The following is a 24,184-nucleotide window of genomic DNA, read 5'->3' as shown; positions in this document are numbered from 1 at the left end:
ATGTGACAAGGGCACCAATATGCAAAACCTTGGGGGGGGGCAATGTAACAAAAGCGCCAATAATTGACCAAATTGACAAAGTTGTTTTTGAAAAAGAATTAAAAACAGAAAAAACAAGGAACGAAGGCACCAGAAAAAATCTTGGAGGGGAGGGGGTCCTCCTTGTATTTTTTCAGTAAAGTGCAAATTATGTTTTGGCCTTGGGAAGGCATAGGGGTTTTGAGCCCTACTCATGTTAATTTCTGCTCGTTCACTTTCCTAACCTAACCTAACCAAACTTGATAACTTCAATTCAACACTTTCACAATTCACACTTTCATAGACAGCGCGATAGCGCTGTCTCAATAAAGAACGATGTGGGCACAATGTATTATATTTCTTTTTCTCCATACCCGAGCACTTCGTATCGAAGGAGTTGTCGTAGAAACTTCGAAAAGGGCTCATTCGATTGGAAATTGGAGTGGCTAGTGCCCTTTTAATAGTTGAAAGTGATTGGAGGGCAACTAGACCCCCCCCCCCCCCCGATGCCCATCATTCCCCCAAACACATCCAATCAAAATTTTGAGATAGCTATTTTGTTCAGCGTAGTTGATTTACGAATAGAAAATGTTTTTGAGGAGGACACCCCCCACAACCCTCGGGGAAAGGGTTTTAAGTTATGCTCTGAGGGCATATAAGAACGATGTTGCTACAGTGTATTATTTATTATTTTTTTCCTTTAGAGCAGGGCACTTCGTATCGAAGAAGTTGTCGTAGAAACTTCGAAAAGGGCTCATTCAATTGGACATTGGAGTGGCTTGTGCCCTTTTTAATAGTCGAAAGTGATTGGAGGGCAACTAGCCCCCCCGCCACGCCCATCATTCCCCCGAACACATCCGATCAAAATTTCGAGATAGCCATTTTGTTCAGCGTAGTTGATTTCCAGATAAAAAATAGGTTTTTGAGGAGGAAACTCCCCCACAGCCTTCAGGGCAAGGGTTGTAAGTTATGCCCTGAGGGCATATAAGGTTTTTATACAAAGTGTTGTCGTAGAAACTTCAAAAAAGGCTCATTCGATTGGAAATTCAAAGGACTACACATCCAGTCAAAATTTTGAGATAGCCATTTTGTTCAGCGTAAGTGATTTCCATATAGAAAATATGTTTTTGAGGAGGACACCCCCCACAACCCTCGGGGCAAGGGTTTTAAGTTATGTCCTGAGGGCATATAAGAACGATGTTGGCACAATATATCATTTATTATTTTTTTTTATTTAGAGTAGGGTACACCGTATCGAAGAGTCTGTCGTAAAGACTGCCAATTAGGCACATTCAATAGGGAACTAAAATGGAGTTTACCCTTTTCAATAGTCGAAAATGATTTGAAGGAAACAAACATCCCTGCCACACCAATACTTTCCCGAAATACATCCAATAAAAATTTTGAGATAGCAATTTTGTTTAGCGTAGTTGATTTCCAAATATAAATTATGTTTTTAAGGAGGATACTTTCCCACAGCCTTCAGGGGAAGGGTTTTAAGTTATGCCCTGGGGGCGTATGAGTTTTTAATAAAAAGCGTTGTTGTAGAAACTTCAAAACAGCCTTATTGGGTTGGAAAATCAAATGGATAGGGCCCTTTTTGAAGTTCGAAAGTTATTAAAGGGCAACTCGCCCCTCCCCCCACGTCCATTATTCTCCCACACACATCCAATCAAAATTTTGAGATAGCCATTTTGTTCAGCGTAGTTGATTTCCAGATAGAATTTTTTTTTGAGGAGGACACTCCCCCACAGCCTTCAGGGCAAGGGCTGTAAGTTATGCCCTGGGGGCATATAAGGTTTTTATAGAAGGCGTTGTCGTCGAAACTTAAAAAAGGCTCATTCGATTGGAAATTCAGAGGGCTAGTCCCTTTTTAACGGTCGAAAGTTATTTGAGGGCAACTAACCCCCCTCTCACGCCCACCTTTTCCCCAAACACATCCAATCAAAATTTTGAGATAGCCATTTTATTCAACGTAGTTTTAAGTTCTGTAAATTAGTTTTTTGAGGATGATAACCCCCTCAAAGCCCTCAGGGTAAGGGTTGTAAGTTATGTCCTGGGTGCATATAAGGTTTTTATAGAACGCGTTGTTGTAGAAACTTCAAAAAGGGCTCATTTGATTAGAAATTGAAATGGCTAGTGCCCTTTTTAATAGTCTAAAGTAATTGGAAGGAAACTAACACCCCTTCCACGCCCACCATTTCCCCAAACATATCCAATCAAAATTTTGAGATAGCTATTTTGTTCCACGCAGTTTAAAATTCAGGAAATTATACCTTTGAGCAGGATATTCCCCCCGAAGTCTTCAGGGGAAGGGTTATAAGTCATACCCTGTGGGCATATAAGTTTTTATTGAAATATTCGTCGAAGAAACTTGAAAAAGGGCTCATTCGGTTGGAAATTCAAAGGTCTAGTGCTCTTTTTAATAGTCGAAAGTGATTTGAGGGCAACTAACCCCCCTCTCTCGCCTACCTTTCCCCCAAACACATCCAATCAAAACTTTTAGATGGCCATTTTGTTCAGCGTTGCTGATTTCCAAATAGAAATTATGTTATTGAGGAGGACACTCCCCCACAGCCCTTAGGACAAGGATTGTAAGTTTTGCCCTGGGGGCATGTAAGGTTTATATAAAAAGCGTTGTCGTAGAAAATTCAAAAAGGACTCATTCGATTGGAAATTGAAACGGCTAGTGCCCTTTTTAATAGTCGAAAATGATTGGAAGGCAACTAACCCCCTTTCCACGCCCACCATTTCCCCAAACACATCCAATCGAAATTTTGAGATAGTCATTTTGTATCACGCATTTTAAAGTTCAGGAAAATATGTCTTTGAGCAGGACACTCCCCCCCATAATCTTCAGGGTTAGGGTTAAAAGTTATGTCCTGGGGGCATAGAAGGTTTTTATTGAAATCATTGTCGTAGAAAATTGAAAAAGGGCTCATTCGATTGAAAATTCAAAGGGCTAGTGCCTTTTTAATAGTCAAAAGTGACGTGAGGGCAACTAACCCCCCTCTCACGCCCATCTTTTCCCCAAACACATCCAATCAAAATTTTTAGATAGCCATTTTATTCAATGTAGTTGGAAGTTTTCGAAATTAGGTCTTTACGGATGACAACCCAATCCCCCCCACAACCCTCGGGGCAAGGGTTGCAAGTTGTGCCCTGGGAGTATTTAAGGTTTTTCTGGAAAGTGGTGTTGTAAAAACATTAAAAAGGGCTCATTCAACTGGAAATTGACAGGGCTAGTGCCTTTTTAATAGTCAAAAGTGATTTAAGGGCAACTAAGCCCCCTCTCACGCCTATCTTTCCCCCAAACACATCCAATCAAAACTTTTAGATGGCCATTGTGTTCAGCGTTGCTGATTTCCAAATAGAAATTATGTTATTGAGGAGGACACTCCCCCACAGCCCTTAGGACAAGGGTTGTAAGTTATGCCCTGGAGGCATATAAGGTTTTTATAAAACGCGTTGTCGTAGAAACTTCAAAAAGGGCTCATTCGATTGGAAATTGAAACGGCTAGTGCCCTTTTTAATAGTCGAAAATGATTGGAAGGCAACTAACCCCCCTTCCATGCTCACCATTTCCCCAAACATATCCAATCAAAATTTTGAGATAGCCATTTTGTTCCACGCAGTTTAAAGTTCAGGAAATTATACCTTTGAGCAAGACACTCCCCCCCACAATCTTCAGACCAAGGGTTATAAGTTATGCCCTGGGTGCATATAAGTTTTTATTGAAATCATTGTCGTAGAAACTTGAAAAAGGGCACATTCGATTGGAAATTCAAAGGGCTAGTGCCATTTTAAAAATCGAAAGTGACGTGAGGGCAGCTAGCCTCTCTCTCACGCTCACGTTTTCCCCAAACGCATCCCATCAAAATTTTTAGATAGCCATTTTATTAAACTTAGTTGAAAGTTTTCGAAATTAGGTCTTTACGGATGACAACCCAATCCCCTCCACAACCCTCAGGGCAAGGGCTGTAAGTTGTGCCCTGGGAGCATGTAAGGTTTTTATAGAAAGCGATGTTATAAAAACATCACAAAGGACTAATTAAATTACAAATTGAAAGGACTAGTGCCCTTTTAATAGTCGAAAGTGATTTAAGAGCACCTAACCCCCTCTCTTACCCACCTTTTCCCCAAACAAATACCATCAAAATTTTGAGATATCCATTTTGTTCAACGTAGTCGAGAGTTCTGGAAATTAGGGCTTTTAGGATGATACCCCCGTCAGAGCTCTCAGTGCAAGGGTTGTAAGTTATGCCCTGGGGGCATATAAAGTTTATATAGATAGTTGTTATAAAAATTTCAAAAAGGCTCATTTGTTTGGAAATTGAAATAGCCCTTTTTAATGGTCGAAAGTGAGTGGAGAGTAATTGACCCCCCTGTCACGCCCACCATTTCCCCAAACATATTCAATCAAAGTTTAGAGATAGCCGTTTTGTTCAACGTAGTTGAAAGTTCGGGAAATAATGTATTTAAGGATGACAAACCCCCCAGAGTCCCCAGGGCAAAGGTTGTAAGTTAAGATTAAATCAAAATGCATTGTGGTAATGCTAATTCTCAATAAGGAATCTCAGCAGTATCCCAAGAACAACTAAGGGTATTATATTCAAATTTTTCGGGCTATATCAACTCTTAAAACTTAGCCGATTCAAAATATAGTACGTGTGAGCAAGCTATCAAAGAAAGTAAAAAGATTTGTTTGCAAATAATATTAATTTTAATGTTTGAGGTCAATTCGAGGAGGTATGAAACTAAATTAAACACTACTATTTGTGTTCAGATGTTTAAAAGGTTTCATGTTGTTAAAAATTGCTGAAAAATTTTCTCCAGCATACAAATAGCAGGCAAAACTATAAAGTCTGTAAAAAAACGAAAAGATTTAAACCATTATTTTCTTTTTCCCTGAAAAGACTATGTCAATATAAAGCGAACAGAAGTTAATTAAAAAAACTTTTTCCAAAAAATAAGTTTTTCAAAGAAAAGTACCCCTATGCCTTCTCAAGGCCAGAACATAATTTGCACTTTACTGAAAAAAATACAAATGGAATGTGCATTGTCAGTTTAATATACATATACTGATATTTGCTAATCGAAATGTTAATATTATTTGATTTATTAAAGTTATAAAAGTAAAAACATTTATATTTTTTCAGTAAAGTGCAAATTATGTTCTGGCCTTGAGAAGGCATAGGGGTTTTGAGCCCTACTCATGTTAATTTCTCCTCGTTTTGAGTTTGTCTCGGTTATTTATTGTAATTTCTGTTCGTTTTGGGTTTCATTTATTTATCGATACTGATTTGTGGTAGTTTCACGCTTGGTAGATTATTTGATTTTATTTTTCCTCATTTTTTGTTTAATGGAGTTCTTTACCTTTCTTTCAAAAACTTGTTTTATGGAAAAAGTTTTTTTTAAATTAATACATTGTGCAAGGTATAATTAACTTGAAACTTGGCCCAAGTTTCATGTTTGTCAAATACGTTATATCGCCTTTTCAATGATTAGAAAACCGAGCTGAGTATGTAAATTAATTTGTGATATTTCTGATGCCTTATAAACATTTTTTGTACAAACGACGCCTGAAATGAGTCAAATTGCAAATTGCTTTTTTTGAAACTGCCATTTATAAAAAATTTACGCGCTGACTCTTATAATTATAAGGATTATAATTTTATAATAACTAATTGCAGTTTGGCTCATAACAGTTAAGAACTCGACAGTTATTTCATTTTACACATAACAGTTATTTCATTTTTCATTCTCCGGTAAGTCTTTTGAATTACAGCTGACGGAGTGAAAAGTGACAATAACTTACTACCTTTAGATCAAATCTACAAGCTCAATAGGGAAGGCAATAAGGGAAGGCAATGTAAAGGATTAGTTGATTAGGGACATACCAGGTGGGCCTTGGTGCCGCCTCTACGAAGTCGTAAGTTTTATTGAATTTCTGGGCACTTCTCATTCAAATTATCAACTAAAACTTGTTTATTTTTTATTGCACTCCACATAATTTTTTCTTACTAGTGCTTCCCTCCCCCCTCCCCCCCCCCAAAAAAAAAGAAATCCTTGGTGCATGCTTGTATTTAACAGTTTCTCATATGCAGAAAGACCCTAACAGTGGTTCCCGCATAGCTTCTTTTCTACGACAGGAAATATTCTTCGCACTCTTCAATTTCTTAATGAATTCAGTTTACAATATCAACCGGATTTTACAGTGTTGATTTTCTTTATCTTTCTAATTCCTGCGTAGATGTTCTTTCGTTTTTATATTATTAAGATAAGAAATTTTCTAATTCTTATCTAACGTTTGCAACTCTTATAAAGCTTATTATTATTAGTATTTTTTTTTAATCATAACTGTTATTTTGCGATATCTCACGGGTGTTGCTCCTGGATATTTAGACAACATATCTTCCAAGACGTTCGCCGGAGCGAAAAACTATTCTTTTTCTGAGCGACGGTATTTCGACCCGTAATTACTACTACAGAAATTACTACTAATGAATAAATGGAATCTAAAATTAGCAGAAATTAAAATGAATGATCACGTCAAGCATAAAAATAAAATATACTGCTGTAGATGAATAGATGGAACCTGAAATGAGAAGAAATTAAATTGAATAATTAATCAGCTCAAACGTAAAATGAACAGAAATTACCACAAATAAGATTTGAGCTACCAACCCCTAAATAATCTGAAGCCCAGAGTGCCTCCCCCTAAACACTGATGTCCTTCTCCTACCGCTCCCCAAAATCTGAAAGTTTTCAACTCAATCTCCCACGCTGTTCCCAGGGCACTGCAGGTATGCTGTTTTGATAACCTAGTTACAAAAAGTTTTTTTTTATTTACCTCTGCCCCTACCCCAAGTCAACTGATCTCCTCAAACCCACCTTAAATTTAAAAATCAATCTTTCAACGCATTTCTGACCAGCTATTTTGATAGCCAGCATACATAGGCTATACTATCTTTCGATTCACCTCATTACTTCCACGTGAATAGATTGTAAGTCCCACTGCGGAAAATAGCGCAAAAACTTTTAGGCGGATCAGAAACAAGCATATATTCGCCCCCTTACATATTTACTGTAAATATAAAATTTGAAGTCCTCTTCCCTCATTCCCCCTAAAACACCTTGCAGGTTTCAATTCGATCCCCCAGCCGTTCCTGTGATATTACCGACATGCCATTTTGATACCCTTGATGCATATAGTCTGTTTCGACCTACATCTGCCCTCTCCTTCAAGTCCAAATTTTAGGTCCAATTGATCCTTCAGTACTCCCTGGAGTTTAGTGCGTTGCCTGTGATAAGGTGGGATCAGCGGTTCTATCAACGCATTGTTGGGAGCTGACGCCCCCATAGAATCCCTACCCCTCGCATAAAATCCTCCCACGAGAAATTCCCCCGGGCAAAATTCCTCCCCTGAAAATCACCCAAGGAAAACCCCCCCGGCGGAACATTCTCCCCGGAAAATCCTCCTTCCGCAGAAAATTACTCCCCTTGGGAAATTCCCCCAGATAAAATCCATAGGGAAATTCCCCTTGGAAGATCCCTACCCCCACCTGCTACGGAAGCCTCCCCCTCCCCATACAATTGACTTTTATGCAAATTATAGGATTTCAAAACTGATCAGATAAGGCACATTTCATTGTCCTTCTAATACATCTACATTTTCATACTGCGCAAAAAAAAAAAAAAAAAAAAAAAAAAAAAAAAAAAAAAAAAAACACCCTCACATTTCTTAATTAAGAAAAAAAAAAAACAACTTGTAGATTTTTTGTACAACGTCAGAAACTTCCATCTAGATTTTCCCTCCAGATCTTCGTAAAGCAGTGTCCCTACTTTTCCCGATATTCTGTTTTTCTGATAAGTAATCCCCGAAAAATCAACGCCACACCGTACTTAAACTCGTTGCTTTAAACTAAGCAGAATTAACAGTTGTGCTACCGCCTACATATATGTATATATATTTTTTTTTGTTGAAGAATTTCCCTCAAAGAATGTTTTACTATCGTATTTACATTACGGCTCAATAGTCGTATTTCAATTTGAATTTTCGTAAACATTTGTGTCGAACAAAACACCCCACTGAAGGCATTTTGAGTCCTTACGCAGTGGGAAATTTTAAGTTGTGAAAATTATTCCCCAACACAGTTGAAGTTTCTGATCAATGATCCCTTAGACATTCTAAGTCACTAGCGGCTCATTAAATTGCCAAGAACACAAAAAGATTACCCTCGAGACCCGTATTAGGTCTATTCGTGTCTGAACACCGCGATTTTCTAAGGTTTTCATTTTGATAGTTTCAAATTTAAGAAGTCATTAGGATATTTTCTCCAGTGTTGCCACGTTGAATCGTGAAAATAAGCAAGCCAAACTAATGAGAGTTATGTTCAACAACGTTTTTCGTCAATAGTTAATGTTATTGGTAGAATGCTTGCTACTATAGCAGCCATCCAACAAGGATCAAGGTAAAAGGCTTAGTATGTCAATAAATCACCTTCATATTTTTGAACCTGTTACCAAGACAATCGTATACTTACTTGCTTACTTACTTAATTCTCATTCGGGGGTGGTGTTGAGAGCGTCTTCAGCCTTCTCCACGTGAGACGGTCTGCAGCAAGGGCCTCTGTTTCAGACAGTAAAATTCCCGATACTATCACTCCACCGGGAGTTGGGTCTTCCTCTTGGACACTTCCAGCCACTACTGGCTGGTTCAAAGTCGCAGATAATCCGGGCCAGAGTGGCGGCAAGCAATCGCAAAAGATTTCTAAGCCAACGAAGTGTCCGCTCGATAACCAAGTGTGACAAAGCGGACTGGGAAGTCATACTTCGTAGGTTGTCGTTGCTGACAAAGTCTGTCCATCGGATTTCCTCGGTTGTCCGAAGCCACTTAGATTGAAGAGTGTTGAGACGGTGCTGGACAGCTGCAGTTGCAGACCAACTTTCAGCCTCGTAAGTAAATAATACATAGTCATATAATATTATATAACATATGATACATAGTCATATAATATAACAAAAATACTTATTTACGTTCTTTTGTCATCCGATGCAAGAGACGATTGAAGCAAGTAATGGCGCAGTGATAATTCCTCTCTTCGTCGGGAGGGAGGAGGCACTCATTAGAACCAAATTACTTGTCACTGTGTCAAGTTTGGCAAACAAATCAACAAAGTTTTGTATATAGCCCAAGGCATGTACGACCGGTACAGCCACTCAGACCCCCCCCCCCCTCACCAAACACCCTGTATCTCAGTGTAGGCATAACCTAAAGCTGCAAGTCCATGTGAATACTCTGTCATCTCTGTGCATCATAGAGATACTGAACAGAACTCTCCCTCGTGCTGCATGGCAAAAACTTACCCTGAAATCCCATTTGAGACTACAAAAGACCAACACCCTAAGATTTAATTGAGTAAATGACATAAATGCAAATCCACGGTTAATAGCAGTTGCCATTGGGTCTCCACAAATTCACACTGCATAGGGCCCGAAAAGAGCTAGTGCCAATGCTGTATATCGATGAATTAGAGAGAGCAGGGGAAGGGTTTAGGGCAGTTAGCTGTAAATTACTCTGAATATCTACTCTTGAGTTTTTTTTTCAAATTGGCTTTGTTTTGAATTTTTTAAACAACTATTGATGAGAAATAAGCCTAAAAATAATGCAAACCCACATAATCAACGAAATTGTGGGGGAGAGGACGCAATTATAATGGAAGTTATCAATATACTTGGAAGTTGCATTGAATGGGGATAAAACATTTCTTTTTTATCTATCTAATTTCTACCCTATAAGTAAAATTAATCTGTGATTGCCTACCTTATTGCCTACCTCTACTACTTCCTCCATTATCTACCTCTAATTGCTTACTAAATTTTGAATTTTATCATCTAAGGAGCGATTCTGCCAATTAAATCAAGGACCTCCTTCTAGATATTCTATCTTCAACAGTGCAACTATCAAGGCTATGCATTCTTTATATCTGAAAGCTAGGCAAATTTAAAAAATAATAAGAATTGACTGAGAAAAATAAGAAAAACTATGTCCATTTACCACCAGAAAATCAAAGTTTCATGGGACTGGTGGCGCGAATTTGAAAATAGTGGTCCAATTTTGAAAACTAGTGAGGCCGGCGCCATTTTGTTGGGACTAATGTCAAAAATGGTAATTCTGGTGGACCATCTTTGCCAACCTGAAAATATAACTTCCGGATGATTCTCGATTGTTAATCAAGATTTTTCACCACGGTCAGTTCCTAAAGTGCTAAAATTGTCCGAATTTTTGTGCTATACAATGATTTTCGGTGTTACAGTTAAAAACATTTTTGCACGTGTCGCGGCTTGCGCCACGACTCACGCATGGTCTGTTTAGGTGTACTTTGATTAGTTTTAGGTCTAGTTTTCACCTGATTATTTCAAACTTAGCACCAATCTTTCGAAACGAACACGACAAAAAGACGGTAAAGGTTATGTCAACTTTGCACCAATCTTTTAAAAACAAACACGGGGAAAAGGCACTCTTCACTTTATCTATTCCACTGCCTTTTTTCAGAATCTTCATTATTTCGTCCTAGACAAAAAGAAAAATTGTAGCATAAAAGTGCTACAAATTGTAGCTCGAAAGTGTTACTATTTGGTCATTAAATATAGCACGTACTTCAGTGCTACTCATGATGAAATAGTGCTAAAATAACACTTTCACGCTAAAGGTGGCAACCCTGTGTTAATTACCCCAGGTCTCTTCGCGAACCTGAGCATCTGAAAAATGTGCTGAATCTGTACATACCAGTGGCCAGATTGGGCGCATTTGCACCATTTTGGCGCTTTTTTGAGGCATTTGCGCATTCATTTTTTTTCAAATCGGCGCAAGTTTTTTTAGGGGGTGAGGGGGGGGGGTCGTTTATTCTTTGCATTTTCATTAGAAAAATAGAGCTTTCGGCGTATTTTCACGTTCATGGTGGTGCAACTTTAAACCAGACACCTGGCAACACTGCTGCATACTTTCAGGCATATCCGACAGACTTTTTTGAACTGTCACTTGTAAGAGATTCTATAGCTTTTAGGGGGTCTTTCCCCCTTTTTTCGAAAATCAGCCAAATTTTCTCAGGTGCGTAACTTTTGATGGGTAGGACTAAACTTGATGAAACTCATATATCTGAAATCAGTTTTAAAATCTGGTTCTTTTGATGTATCTATTGGTTTCCAAATCCCGTTTTTTAGAGTTTCGGTTACTATTGAGCCGGGTCGCTCCTTACTTACAGTTCGTTACCACGAACTGTTTGATGACTTACTTGAGTGCGTCTTGGGTATAATTGTCATTTTTCTTTGGCTCGGCTAGAAACATCAGACCATCAGATCGATCTATTAGAATCATGGCTGCCAATGGGAGAGGGCAGCAGGTGTGTATGCCAAAAATGTTAAAAAAGTGAAGCATTTTGTAGCACTGTCGAAAAAGCGTTTCCAACATACTTTTGTTTTTTTTTAAACCTTGGCCCTCTTTCAGAAAAATTTCCCGCTGTCTTGCCCCTCCTCTGAGATTAACTTCTTCAGCCTTCCTTGTTCAGATTTATATGCACGTACGTAGCCATTTTATACAATATGTGACTTATGCAATAGAAACGATTGAAGTCTGGAATTGTTTTTTTTTCTAGGACATCATTTCTTCGGAGCATAAGTCAATTAGCTTTAGATAAAAACGTAACTCGCTCGGAGCTTCCTGATTGTGAATTACCCAAGGTATCCTTGACGCAATATTTATTTGAACAAACAGATAAGTTTGGGAGCAAAGTCGCCTTGGTAAGTTGTGATTTTTTAACTTTAAGATTTGCATTCCAAACGAATCTAATGTTCAAAAATAAAAGATAAATCTTTTTCACTTCGTATTTGAGTAGATCACTGGAAGAAAGATTATAGTCCAAAGTTGAACTTCATTTGAAATAATTATTTTGTATTTTTCAGTTTGATATTTTCAATGGAAATTAAAACGAACGTATAAAGTTTGCATAATTGTTTGTGTGCAATAACGGAACTTTCCAACTATGCCATAGAATCTATTACACAATCATAACTTTAAACTTTATGTTTAGTTATGTAATCTTGTGGAGGAAGTTTTGTCCTTAACGTTGGCTGTGGCAAGCAGAACTCAACTTTTATTTAAGTTTTAATTTAATTTAATATTTTTTTTCATATTTTATTTAATTTTATTTAAGTTTTATTGAAGATTTTTGCGTTACTTAGGTTTATTTTACGTTATGGAAAAGTCGACTTAGTAGCAACAAAATCAAATTTCTGCGTTTTGATAAATTTTAAAATCAGATTAATATACTTTGCCCTGAAAACCTTTAATAATTAATCAGAAGGTGAATCTCCATATCCATTCCATGTTTTTATTTTTTATTTTAGACGAAGATTATGATATCATTTTACCTGTAAGGACTTTTAAATTGTGAATGGTTATATATAAACTTAATGGAACTGAAACACCTTTCATGGAAAATCACATACGCAGCGTGAAAGGCGCTTAAAGGATGAGATTTGAGTAGACAGAAGATGAGAAGTATTGGGGAATATTTCTACGCGCTGAAGTATAAGAGGTACTTTGCAGTGTTGCCAATGCTTTGAAATAAACTGTACCAGTTTTTTGATTAAAATTGTACCACAAGAAAGTAATTTGTATCATCGGAACAGCAGGTTAAAAATTTGCCATAACAATAAGAAAATTTTCAATAAACTAAAACTTGGAACATATATTTGAGTCGAAAAGGAGCAAGTAAAATCTAAATGTATCGGGAAATCTGATTCAGGCACGTACGCAGGAATTTGTTGTTGTTTTTTTTTTTTTGGGGGGGGGGCAAATCCTTCAAACCCATTATTCTGTGGAAAAAAATCAGAAAATTATGGGAAATGAAAAAAATCGTGAGATTTTTTTTTGAGGGGGGGGGGGGCGGGCCCAGAGGCCCCCCCTGCGTACGTCCCTGATCTGATTGTACCAAAAAATTTGCAAATGTGCTGCACTATGCCAGGACCTCTAAATTGCACCAAAAACGGTACAAATGTACCGCGTTGGCAACGCTGGTCTTTGTATATTCCCTAGTAATATTTCATTCTATAATTGTTTGAAAAATTAGAATGAAGTGAAAAAAAAACATTGAAAAATTAAAACAGTGAAAAAATATTAAAAGCATATATATATATATACATATACATATATATATATATATATATATATATATATATATATATATATATATATATATATATATATATATATATATATATATATATATATATATATATATATATATATATATATATATATATATATATATATATATATATATATATATATATATATATATATATATATATATATATATATATATATATATATATATATATATATATATATATATATATATCACCATATGTTTCAATTCTTAATTGAAGGTTTTAGGCTACCCAATATTATATATTTTATTTGGTTTTAATTTGTATTGGAAAGACAATATCGTCTATGAACTGATATACCTGTAGGAATGTGCCATCACCGGAAAGACTTACACCTACAGTCAAGTTCGGCAGCTCTCTGTTCGGTTTGGCGCATCTCTCACCAAAATGGGACTCAAGAAGGGAGATATATTGGGTCTCGTCCTACCAAACTGTCCCGAGTGGTCGTTTATTCTCCTTGGAGCAGCCTATGTGGGAGTTATAGTGACTCCTGTAAATCCTACTTACACTGCAGGTAACTTTTTTTCTCAAACAGTCAACGCTTCATTATAACCACTTGTTCTGATATTTTTTTTCTTCGGTTCTTGTTATATTTTTTTTTTGCTTTTTAGTTGGTGGCTTGACTGGGTTGTGCTGGAGGCGGGGGGCTCATCGAGGATTTTTTTTTCTTTTTTAGATGTTTATTCTATCTTCATCAGTCAGTATATTTAATGCTATTTGAATCATGGGCGCCCATAAGCTGAATTCCAGGGGGGGGGGCAAACCTTGTCTAATTGTTACTTTTAATGCTATATGATAGAAATCTCAGAAAAAAATGTAAAAATAAGGCAGCATCATTCAGCCCGGGGGGCAGGTGCCCCCCTGCCCCCCCCCTTATTGGCACCCATGATTTGAATGTTTAATGCTACCTGTTTCAAATCCTTCCTTTCCACTTAATTTAATTATAAATCATTTTTTTTTTCGAACAGCAAAGAGTAATTGAATGCTCAAAATGAGTAAAAATTAGCTGACAAAAAAAAATGTTAAAAATAAAACGAAGAAAAACTACTACTAATGCCCAATGAAACCTACACGAATAGAACTTACAAAGAATAATGAAGTTACAACGTCTGATGAATATGTCACAACAAATGAAGTTACAATATCTAATGAAAACTGTATAGGTAAACAATGAATTTACAACAATTAAGACAAACAGTTACAGCGAATAAAGTTATAGCAAATAACAAAAGGTATAGCAAATAAAATTATACCGCAAATAAGTATAATGTTGCTGCTCCATCAAACCCCTCAAAAGAATTGGCATTTTATGTCTTATACCAGTAAAATGTAATTTGACATCAGGATTCTGTAGGCTCTTTGACTATTTACAATTAAATAAGGTCACACAGAGTTATTGAAGTGCTAAGGTCTGTGACGGTTCTGGACTCTCTTGAGACTGGGACATAATATTGATTACTGCATCCCTCCCCCTGTCTCACAAAAATTTTTATGCCAAACTGTTAACAAAATTCTCATTTATTAACAGTCATTTTATTTAATAATAAAATTTTTCATTTATTTACATCTGAGTTTTCTTACTTTAGTCGCTGCGAGATTATTAATTATCTCGATATCCAGTGGAATACGAATAGGTTTGAACACAAAAAATCACAAAAAGCATTAAAATCAAATAAGTTCGGTCTAATTAATTTTATTTTCAAAGAACGGTAATGAAGATATGTGAAAAATTCAAAATTTTGGATTCAATTTGCGTATACTTACTGCCAATTGTGCCTTCTATTTTATTTAGAAGGCACACTCGTTTTTTGACCCCTCAATCCATCTCATGCTTATTCATACCTGAAAACCGCAATTTAGTAAGATTTTTCTTTTGGTTGACACGAAACTACGTTGGTATGACTTGAATTGAACTTTGAAAATAAGTAAGTAAAACTAACTAGTTAAATTTAACAATGGTTCTAGTTTTTAAAAAACTAATTACAAGCAATCTGTTGTTTCCAAAACATTCAAAGGAAAGTTACGCCTTCTTAAGGTATTTGGTTTCATTTATTTGCGCTTATTTTTGCGAATTTTTTAAAATGTGTCTAATTCTTTCTAATTTGGTATTAAGAATTAATACCAAATAACGAATAATATGCAATATGCATATTATGCAATATGCATATATTGAAGCAGAAAATTGATGAAAAAATATTATGAAAAAATATTATTAATTAAAATAAAATATTATTAATATAATTAATCAAAAATAAATTAATGAAAAAATATTATTTATAAATGAAAAAATATTATTTATAAATGAAAAAATATTATTATAAATGAAAAAATTCATTATTGCATATGGTGTTTTCTTTCATTAAAATTGAATTTTCAATTTTTCTAATTGGACAAGCGACATCGACTCTTAATAAGTTAAAACCAGTCTGGCGCAGTAGGAAATACTCTATGTGTTTGAAGCTCCACCCCATGAATAGCAATTTGATTTCCATTCTCCTCTAAGCAAGAATGTTGGGAACTAAACGTCCAACTATAGAAACATGCCATAGCCTTTGAAAACATGACAAACAAATTTGATCCCCAGTAAGCAATCGATATATTCATTCCCAATAATTCAATCCAGTAAATCTTCTTTTTCGTAAATACACGCAGGTAGGGCACATTACATGAGACCATAGTGCATGTTGATGAGCCGCTTCTGATCCTGTAGAATATTGTTCTAGTGGGAATTTCTAAGGGACTATTGAGCATCAGCCTCAACCATGCTGCAAACTGTTCAAATGTTTAGACAGTTTGTTTATTCACATGTGTTAAAAAAATTACTTAACCACTTGTAATTGCCCAGTATATAAAGACCCAAAATACTTGTAGGAAGTCAGTTTGTTTGTGTCTATATATATAGAGACTATATATATAGAGACTATATATATAGAGACTATATATAGAGACTATATATATATAGAGACTATATATAGAGACTATATATATAGAGACTTGTTGAGTCTATATTGTGTCTATATATATATAGACAGTTTGTTTGTGTCTAAACCAACCTGTAACTATCCTCATGATCTTTTTTCGGACAATGTAATTCCTAGTAACGTGAAGGTCAAAAATGCAGAATAATGGCTTTGCCATTAGAATATTGCCCTAGAATAATTTTGCCCTAATAATTGCCCTAGAGAAATTTTGCCCTAGAATAATGGCTTTGCCATTAAATATTTAAGCCTTTCCTGAACTGATATCATTTTCTAATTCATTGAAAAAGAGAAACAGGGGTTACCCTCTTATGTTCTGGGTGTAATTTGGGTGCAATATGTTCTGGGTGCATAAGAGGGGTTACCCTCTTATGTTCTGGGTGCAATGATATGTTTCTAGATAGCGCAATAATTTGCCTAAACTCATTTCAGGTGAAATAGTTCGACAATTTAATGCGGCAGAAGTGAGGGCTGTGCTCTGTGATATCTCCTATGTCTCTTTTCTAAAACCGAAGCTTAATAACATCGATTCATCCAATGTCTTTATTACAATTTTTGGTCATTCAGAAGGTTGGATATCTTTTGAGGACTTAATATCTACTGACCTCTACACTGATGAAGCTAAGGTAATTTAATCCATGAAAAACTGAATTATCTTTGCACAATGAAACTAATTACTAACGATAATTTTATATTCACTACTTGGAGAAAAGGTTGTTGCACGACCGACATAACCCCTATCACCCTAGACGATTCCAAAGCAAGAATGTTCAAATTTTCTCCCTCTAATTTATACCCCCCCTTTCCCGCCTAACTCCTTCTTGAAGTTATTTTACATATAAAAACTTGAGATAGTCAAGAATAATAACACCATGTCCCAAGTCAATTAATATTATAAATAATAAATGGGATAAAGTCAAATAATGCAAATAAATTATATAAATTTGTAATACAAGACTCTGATCTCCCCCCCCCCTCCCGAAATACTCACATTGATTTCAATAAGCCTTATGCTTCTGGAACCGCATCTTGAAGTTATGTATGCTTCTTATTAATGTTTCACCAATGACTGAAAATACATCTCTGAGCTTCCCTGCCATGGAGGACAGGAGCACCCCGAGGGGGAGGGGGGCGCGAGCCGCCCCTCCAACGTTTTTGGCATTGGATAAAATTTTCGCCGAAGGCTAAAATTTTGGCACAAAATGGTCAAAATTGCCCAAAATTTAGCAAAATTCTTGATTTCTGCAGAAAATCCGGCATAATCAGGTAGCAATTCGGTAAAATTTACGAGATCGCCCCTCCAATGAAATAATTCTCAGGACGCCCCTGATGGAGGGTCACATTTTCTATTTACGCCTATGTCCTGTAAGCAGAAATACAAAGAGGGATTGTATTTTTCTTACTCAGATTTTAATAATACTTTTATCTTACCTCCGCCCGTCTTGTGTTAAGTCTATGTTTCTAGAGCCAGTAACAGTAAGTGAAATTGCTAAAATTGTTAATGGCTTGAAAAACTCGTCCTCGTCTGGGCCAGATCCTTACTAAGGTAGTTAAATCTATTCTTCCTTCAATAGTATTGCCTCTAACAAAACTTGTTAATCTTTCATTTGAATGCGGAGTTTTCCCTGATACTCTCAAGCGTGCTCGGATTATCGTTTTGTATAAGGGTGGACCAAGAAATGATCCGGCAAATTATCGACCTATTTCAATTTTATCTGCATTCAGTAAAATATTTGAAACGACTATGCTTTCTCGTCTCCTTACTTTCCTAAAATCTAAAAATTTTCTTCATGATTTTCAATTTGGATTCCGAACGAAGCACTCCACTGAACATGCCTGTATGATCCTTTTGAATTTTATTCATTCTGCGTTAGATTTGGGATTGATTCCGGCTGCTATAGTCCTGGATATTCGTAAGGCTTTCGATTGCTTAACCCATGAAATTCTTCTATCGAAGATGTCTCATTTTGGTGTAAGAGGAAATAAATTTCCCTGGCTCAAGTCTAGTTTGAAGTATAGGTTAATTTCTGTTGAACTACCTGTCTGGTCACCTCAAAAAGGAATTTTGAAGTCCCCCAGGGATTAGTTTCCTGGCATGTCCTAATTTTTATTTTTGTAATGGATCTTTATAAATGTTGTAAAAAAGCAGAAACTTGCTAATTTTTGCAGATTTTGTCATCCTAGGCCTTCCCTTGCCCATAGTGGCAACTATAGTTCGTCCTCTTCTGATGTCCTTGTTTGTTTTACTGATGACAGTACACTTGGCACTTCGGGAAACTGCGAATCAGAGCTTCGATTAAATTTGGAAAATTTGTTTGGGAGAGTAATTTTGTGGCTTGATGCTAATTATCTTACCCTAAATTTTTCTAAGTCCAGTTTTTTTATTTTTTCGCGTGTTTCTCAGGTTTACCCCCAGCTGTCTGAAATTCGCCAGCAAAATGGGACAACTCACAGATGTGAAGGTTGATATGTTCATTTTTATGGTATTCTTGATTATGGTAACCTGTGTTTCAAGTATTACTTTTACTGTACGGCAACGAAGCTTTATAGAAGTCCTAGTATTTTAAGGAAACTTAAACATACTTTTCATTGACTAATTTTGAAAATACTTTTTAACTGCTTGATCCAATCTTACGTTTTTTACTGTCGAATAGTGTGGATGTCAACCTTTCCTTCACCGCTAAAATCTCTTTAATACGTTTACAATAAATCTACAAACCTTAGACAGAAAACCAATTGTTCATTAGTTATCACTTTGCATGATCTTGGGTCACTCTCCATTCTTTCATGAGCCTTTATTACTTCTTCTCACCTTCATGGTCACCTCCACCGCCCCCTAAGTGTTCCGCTATCTTTTACGTCTGATCATAATAATTAAAATCTTCGCAATATGACAAATCATGTTCAAGTTCCATTTACTCCTTGCATAAGGTCAGATTTTAATCCTTTAATGGCGTGTCATATTGTTTGGAATAAGCTGCCTGAATCGGCTCGAAGGTGCCACTCATTTGGTTCCTTTAAAAAAATTGTTAAAAATTCTTTGGCTTCGTAGAAGTTACTTTTATCTGTTTTTTTTTTATTATTATAACTTCTTTTATTATTATTTTTTTATTTAGTCTATTTAATCTACTTAATTAATTTAGTTTATCTATTCTATTTTTTCCTATAGTTTTATTTTTATTTATATTTTCTTTTCTTCTCCTTTTGCTCTTATGTCTGTGATTATTTTAAATTTTGTTTTGTTTTTCATCTCTGAGTAAGTAACTCATTTGTCTTTCCCCTTCTTTACAGGCCAATGTGCCTTTGGGGGATTAATAACATATATCATTGTATGTGTATTTAATGAAGAATAAATCTTATCTTATCTTTTCCTCCACAAGCCTCTCTCTGAAATACCCCCATCCACTCTGTGACCTTCCTGCCAGTAAGGGTCACAAGTGGTGTAGGCTAATTGTTTTAATTGAAAGTGTGATATGTTATTATATTGTATTAATAAATATATCATTAATGTGTTTTAATAGTATATATATATATATATATATATATATATATATATATATATATATATATATATATATATATATATATATATATATATATATATATATATATATATATATATATATATATATATATATATATATATATATATATATATATATATATATAATAAATATATATATATATATATATATATATATATATATATATATATATATATATATATATATATATATATATATATATATATATATTACTTGATATATACAGTAAACAGGTAAAGTAAACAAGCGTAAACAAGCGGCACCTCGTAGCGGCACCCTGTAGTAAACAAGCGGCACCTCGCATACGATGTCGCCAAAATTAGTAATTTTTAGAAATTTTTTATTGTGTATATACATAAAGTGTTTGGATCTTAAGTTCAACTCAGCTATGACGCAAATGAGTATATAGAAGCACTTGTTCCTGTTTTAGGGTGGTACCAAAGAGTACAGGAAACTTCTTAGAGTAAAACTGATGCTAATGTTGACACAGATTCACCAGTGCCATCTAGCACTTCAACTTTCTTGGCATTTTTAGTCTAGTAACAGAGTAAAATTAGTGTAATGAGAACAGCTGGCAAAACTGCTGTAGTAATAAACGTCTGATCTCAGTTTCTGAAAGAAATACGAATCTTGAAGAAATACCAAGAGACCTCTAAGTCTAGATGGTGTTGGTGATTTTTTTGTCGACACATGACAGTTTTCACTTTTACATGTTACTCATGCTCTTTGTTTAGGGCTTTTACTACCACCTTCTTGTACAAAACGTTTGAATACCCGAAGCAAAATCAAGCTTGAATCCCCAAGGTGCCGTACAAATCGCTTCGTGAACTCTTTCGTCCCTTTTTTTGTTAGTGCATTTAATCTTTCGTAAAGTTTTTTTTGTTTTTTTTTTCACTTTAGTGACCAATGTTGTAAAAAAGTATCGTTATTTATTTGGGGCCTAGGCCAAAACTATGAAAGCTCTTTTTATTAAATAATTCTAATCTATTCTACTGTTTTCTCTAATTTTTTTTTAATGATTGTTTTGCACTGATGTGAAAAACTGATAATGAAAATGTTAAGAAACTCTGCCTTATAGGAATTTTCCACAGCAAGCTTAAGCCACTTCAACAAAAGAAAGAATTATCCACCTCTATAACGCTCAAAGTTGTCTCAGGCAAAAACACCTCCATCGTACTTTATAAGGAAAAACAGCCCCTAAAAATCCTCAAGTCATGCCCTCTTTAGTATGTAAATCTTAGAAACAGCTTATTGTAATTTAGATTCATTTTGTCTACGACACCTTTATCCTGTTATATTAAACGATAAGAGGCCTAGTAACACGTTATCTTTTTTAGATTGACCCTGAAAATAACACCTGAATTTTGACGCAATCAAAGTGAAGAATTCAAAGAATATACGATTTCTTATATAATTAACCTGAAAAGATACCTTAATTCATCTACGCTGTACTATTTTTTTTATTGACAGTGGATATGAAGCCATAATTCTGCCATACAAGTATAAACATCCTACATGTATTACAGTTTTTACATTAGCCCTGAAAGTGATACCTCAATTTAGCTTCATTAAAGTGGAAAAATCATAGAAATGTTCTACTGTTTTTATTTGTTGTTGATTATGAAAATAACGTAATAATTCTGCCATATTAAATCCTAAATATATTATATTTTTTTAGATTGACCTTGAAAATAACACCTTAATGAGGAAAGAATCTTAGGAATATTCTACTGTTTTTTGAATTAACCGCGAAAATAACGTCATAATTTTGCATACAAGCATAAAAATTCTAACATAATATGTAACATATTATGCTTTAATATTTTAAACTGACCCTGAAAATTACACCTTAATTTAGCTGAATTCAAGTGGAAAAATCCTACGGATATCCTAATATTTTTTTGGGTTGACCGCAAAAATGACCTCAGAATTTTGTCACACAAGCATAAAAATCCTAGATATATTATGCGATGTTTTTTAGATTAACCCTAAAAATTGCGCCTTAATTTTGCTAGATTTAAGTGGAAAAATCCTAAACATATTTTACTGTTTTTGGGATTCACTGCTAAAATGACGTCACAGTTATGCAACACAAGCTTATATATATATATATATATATATATATATATATATATATATATATATATATATATATATATATATATATATATATATATATATATATATATATATATATATATATATATATATATATATATATATATATATATATATATATATATATATATATATATATATATATATATATATATATATATATATATATTATAAGTTTTTGGATTGACCTTGAAAATGACACCTTAATTAGCCACATTAGAGTGGAAAAAATCCTACAAATTTGCTTTTGTTCTTTGAATTGACCGCGGAAATAACGACATAATTTTGCCATGCAAGCATAAAAATCATAGATATATTAATTTTTTTAGATTGACCCTGAAAATGACACCTTAATTCTACCATATTCAAGTGGAACCACCGGTTTGCCAAAAGGAGTCATTCTAAGTCACAGCAATATTGTCTACAACCTTTGTCAAATTCATGCGCCTGCAACAACCCAAGTTCGAACTGCAGTAGGAGAGTATCAGGAGAGACCCGTGTGTATCTTACCATATTTTCACATCTATGGGTTACAAACCCTATTATCTGGACTATGGCATGGGTCACATCAGACAATTCTGTCAAAATTTGAACCAAGCTTATTCCTCAGTACTTTGAATTCTGTTAAGGTAGGTCCCCTTGGCATCATTCCAATGGCATTTATAAAAGTTAAATCAAAGAGAAAAGGAGAGAACCTTCTTTTTCAACATGAATTTCAATATTACAAATGTGCATTCATTCGATTGGTTTATTTTTTTAGATTATTTCCAAATGTCAACTTTAAACATATTTCAGAGAGAGAAGCCGAATAAGCCCACCCTTTCTATCCTTTTCCTTATCCACCTGTTGTTGCTATACTAAGCTTTAAATCAGTATTTGAATAGGTTTGGATAAAAAGTACCACGCTGCTGTGCTGCCCTCAGGCTGCTCGGTGCTGTAGTGAGATGTTAGTAGTAGCAGTGGTAGTAGTCATTTTGGGGTGGGCTTATGAAATCCTAATTTGTCTGTACACCCCTTATTTTTTTTTACCAAAGTTTACCTCGCCAAATTTGCCAGAAGTAGAAAGCAGTGTTTTAGTGTTGCTGACTATGGCTGTGTTTGGTATTTAAATTAGAATGGGATCGGTTCAACTTGAGAAAATTAGTCCAGCTTTACTCCTACCAATGGAAAGAAGTTTAGAATAACTTCTATGCAAAAAGTTTTCTCGTTAGGAAGGGGTAGTTTATCAAAGTAGCTTAAAGAGGGTAAATTAAATGAGAACTATAGGCAATTATGGGAAAATACCTAAAAAAAATTGATATTATGGGAGAGTTTGGACCCCAACACTTTTCACATGCGTAAACCTGTACCAACTAATCATTGACTTTAAACAAACATTTGACCTTATCTGGAGAAACGGCCTGCGACATATCCTCCTTCAATATGGAGCACCATGAAACCTAGTCGACCTGATCAAAGATGTGCATTCTACATTTAGAAGTCGTGTCATGACTAGTGAAGGTATCACTGACTGTTTTCATACCTATGCAAGAGTCCTTCAAGGATGCCTCCAGTCCCCAGAAACTTCTCGCAGTAGTCCTCTCCCTGGTGGAAACAGCTTGAGGCGCACATACATGGGGGCTCTGACAGATAGGGCTACACCATTGGCATCAACGTAATTGCTGAAACTCCAGATGGCTTACAAGCCATAGCTAAATACGTCCTCAAAGTAACCAGCTCCTTCGGAATGATCATATATGCATCCAAAACGAAGGCTATGTACTGCTCACGAAAATCACAGGAAGTAATAACAGAAAACCTGAGACTTAACGGAGAAAGTATTCAGTGGGGCGACAAGTTCTCCTACATTGGTAGTCTGATCACCAGCAACAACAACCACACAAATGATATACAAAAAGCGTGTTGCCCTTGCAAGTTCCAGCTTCAAAGTCGTTATGACCATATTGCTTAGCAAGGATCTTTTCCTGCGGCTTAAGACACGACTTTTTGATACCTTGATCACCCCTATCGCAATTTATTAATGTGAAACTTTGACGCTGATGGCGGGTGACCAGCGTCGACTCGCACTTTTGAAACTGTCACTGCCAAATCGTTGGAATCACCTATCTGGATAGAATCTCAAATACACGAGGGCGATAGAATCCCACAAACAATTACCACCAAGATCCAGCTCCAGCTATTTCGGTGGCTCGGTCATGTCCAACGGATGCGTCAGCCATGTCTTCAAAAAATCATATTCGAAGGCCAACTTCAAGATTCTCGCCCTCATGGTCTTCCCCCATAGAGGTGTAA

The 24,184-nt window shown here is 35.4% G+C and overlaps 1 protein-coding gene across 1 annotated transcript in view; it reads left to right on the top strand.

The window, feature by feature from the left end:
- Window positions 1-24,184, top strand: part of LOC148949741 (uncharacterized) — a 52,720-nt gene that overhangs the window by 2,885 nt on the left and 25,651 nt on the right. The window contains exons 2-5 of the mRNA XM_089093703.1: window positions 11,676-11,820; window positions 13,558-13,765; window positions 16,662-16,855; window positions 22,222-22,521. Of these exons, the coding sequence (XP_088949829.1) occupies window positions 11,676-11,820; window positions 13,558-13,765; window positions 16,662-16,855; window positions 22,222-22,521 (847 nt within the window). The remainder of the gene's footprint in view (window positions 1-11,675; window positions 11,821-13,557; window positions 13,766-16,661; window positions 16,856-22,221; window positions 22,522-24,184) is intronic.

The sequence above is a fragment of the Artemia sp. Qi Xiang Cuo genome, chromosome 8 (genome assembly GCF_049724085.1).
Source record: "Artemia sp. Qi Xiang Cuo chromosome 8, ASM4972408v1, whole genome shotgun sequence".
NCBI classification, from domain to species: Eukaryota; Metazoa; Arthropoda; class Branchiopoda; order Anostraca; family Artemiidae; genus Artemia; species Artemia sp. Qi Xiang Cuo.
This window is presented reverse-complemented; position numbering and strand designations above follow the sequence as displayed.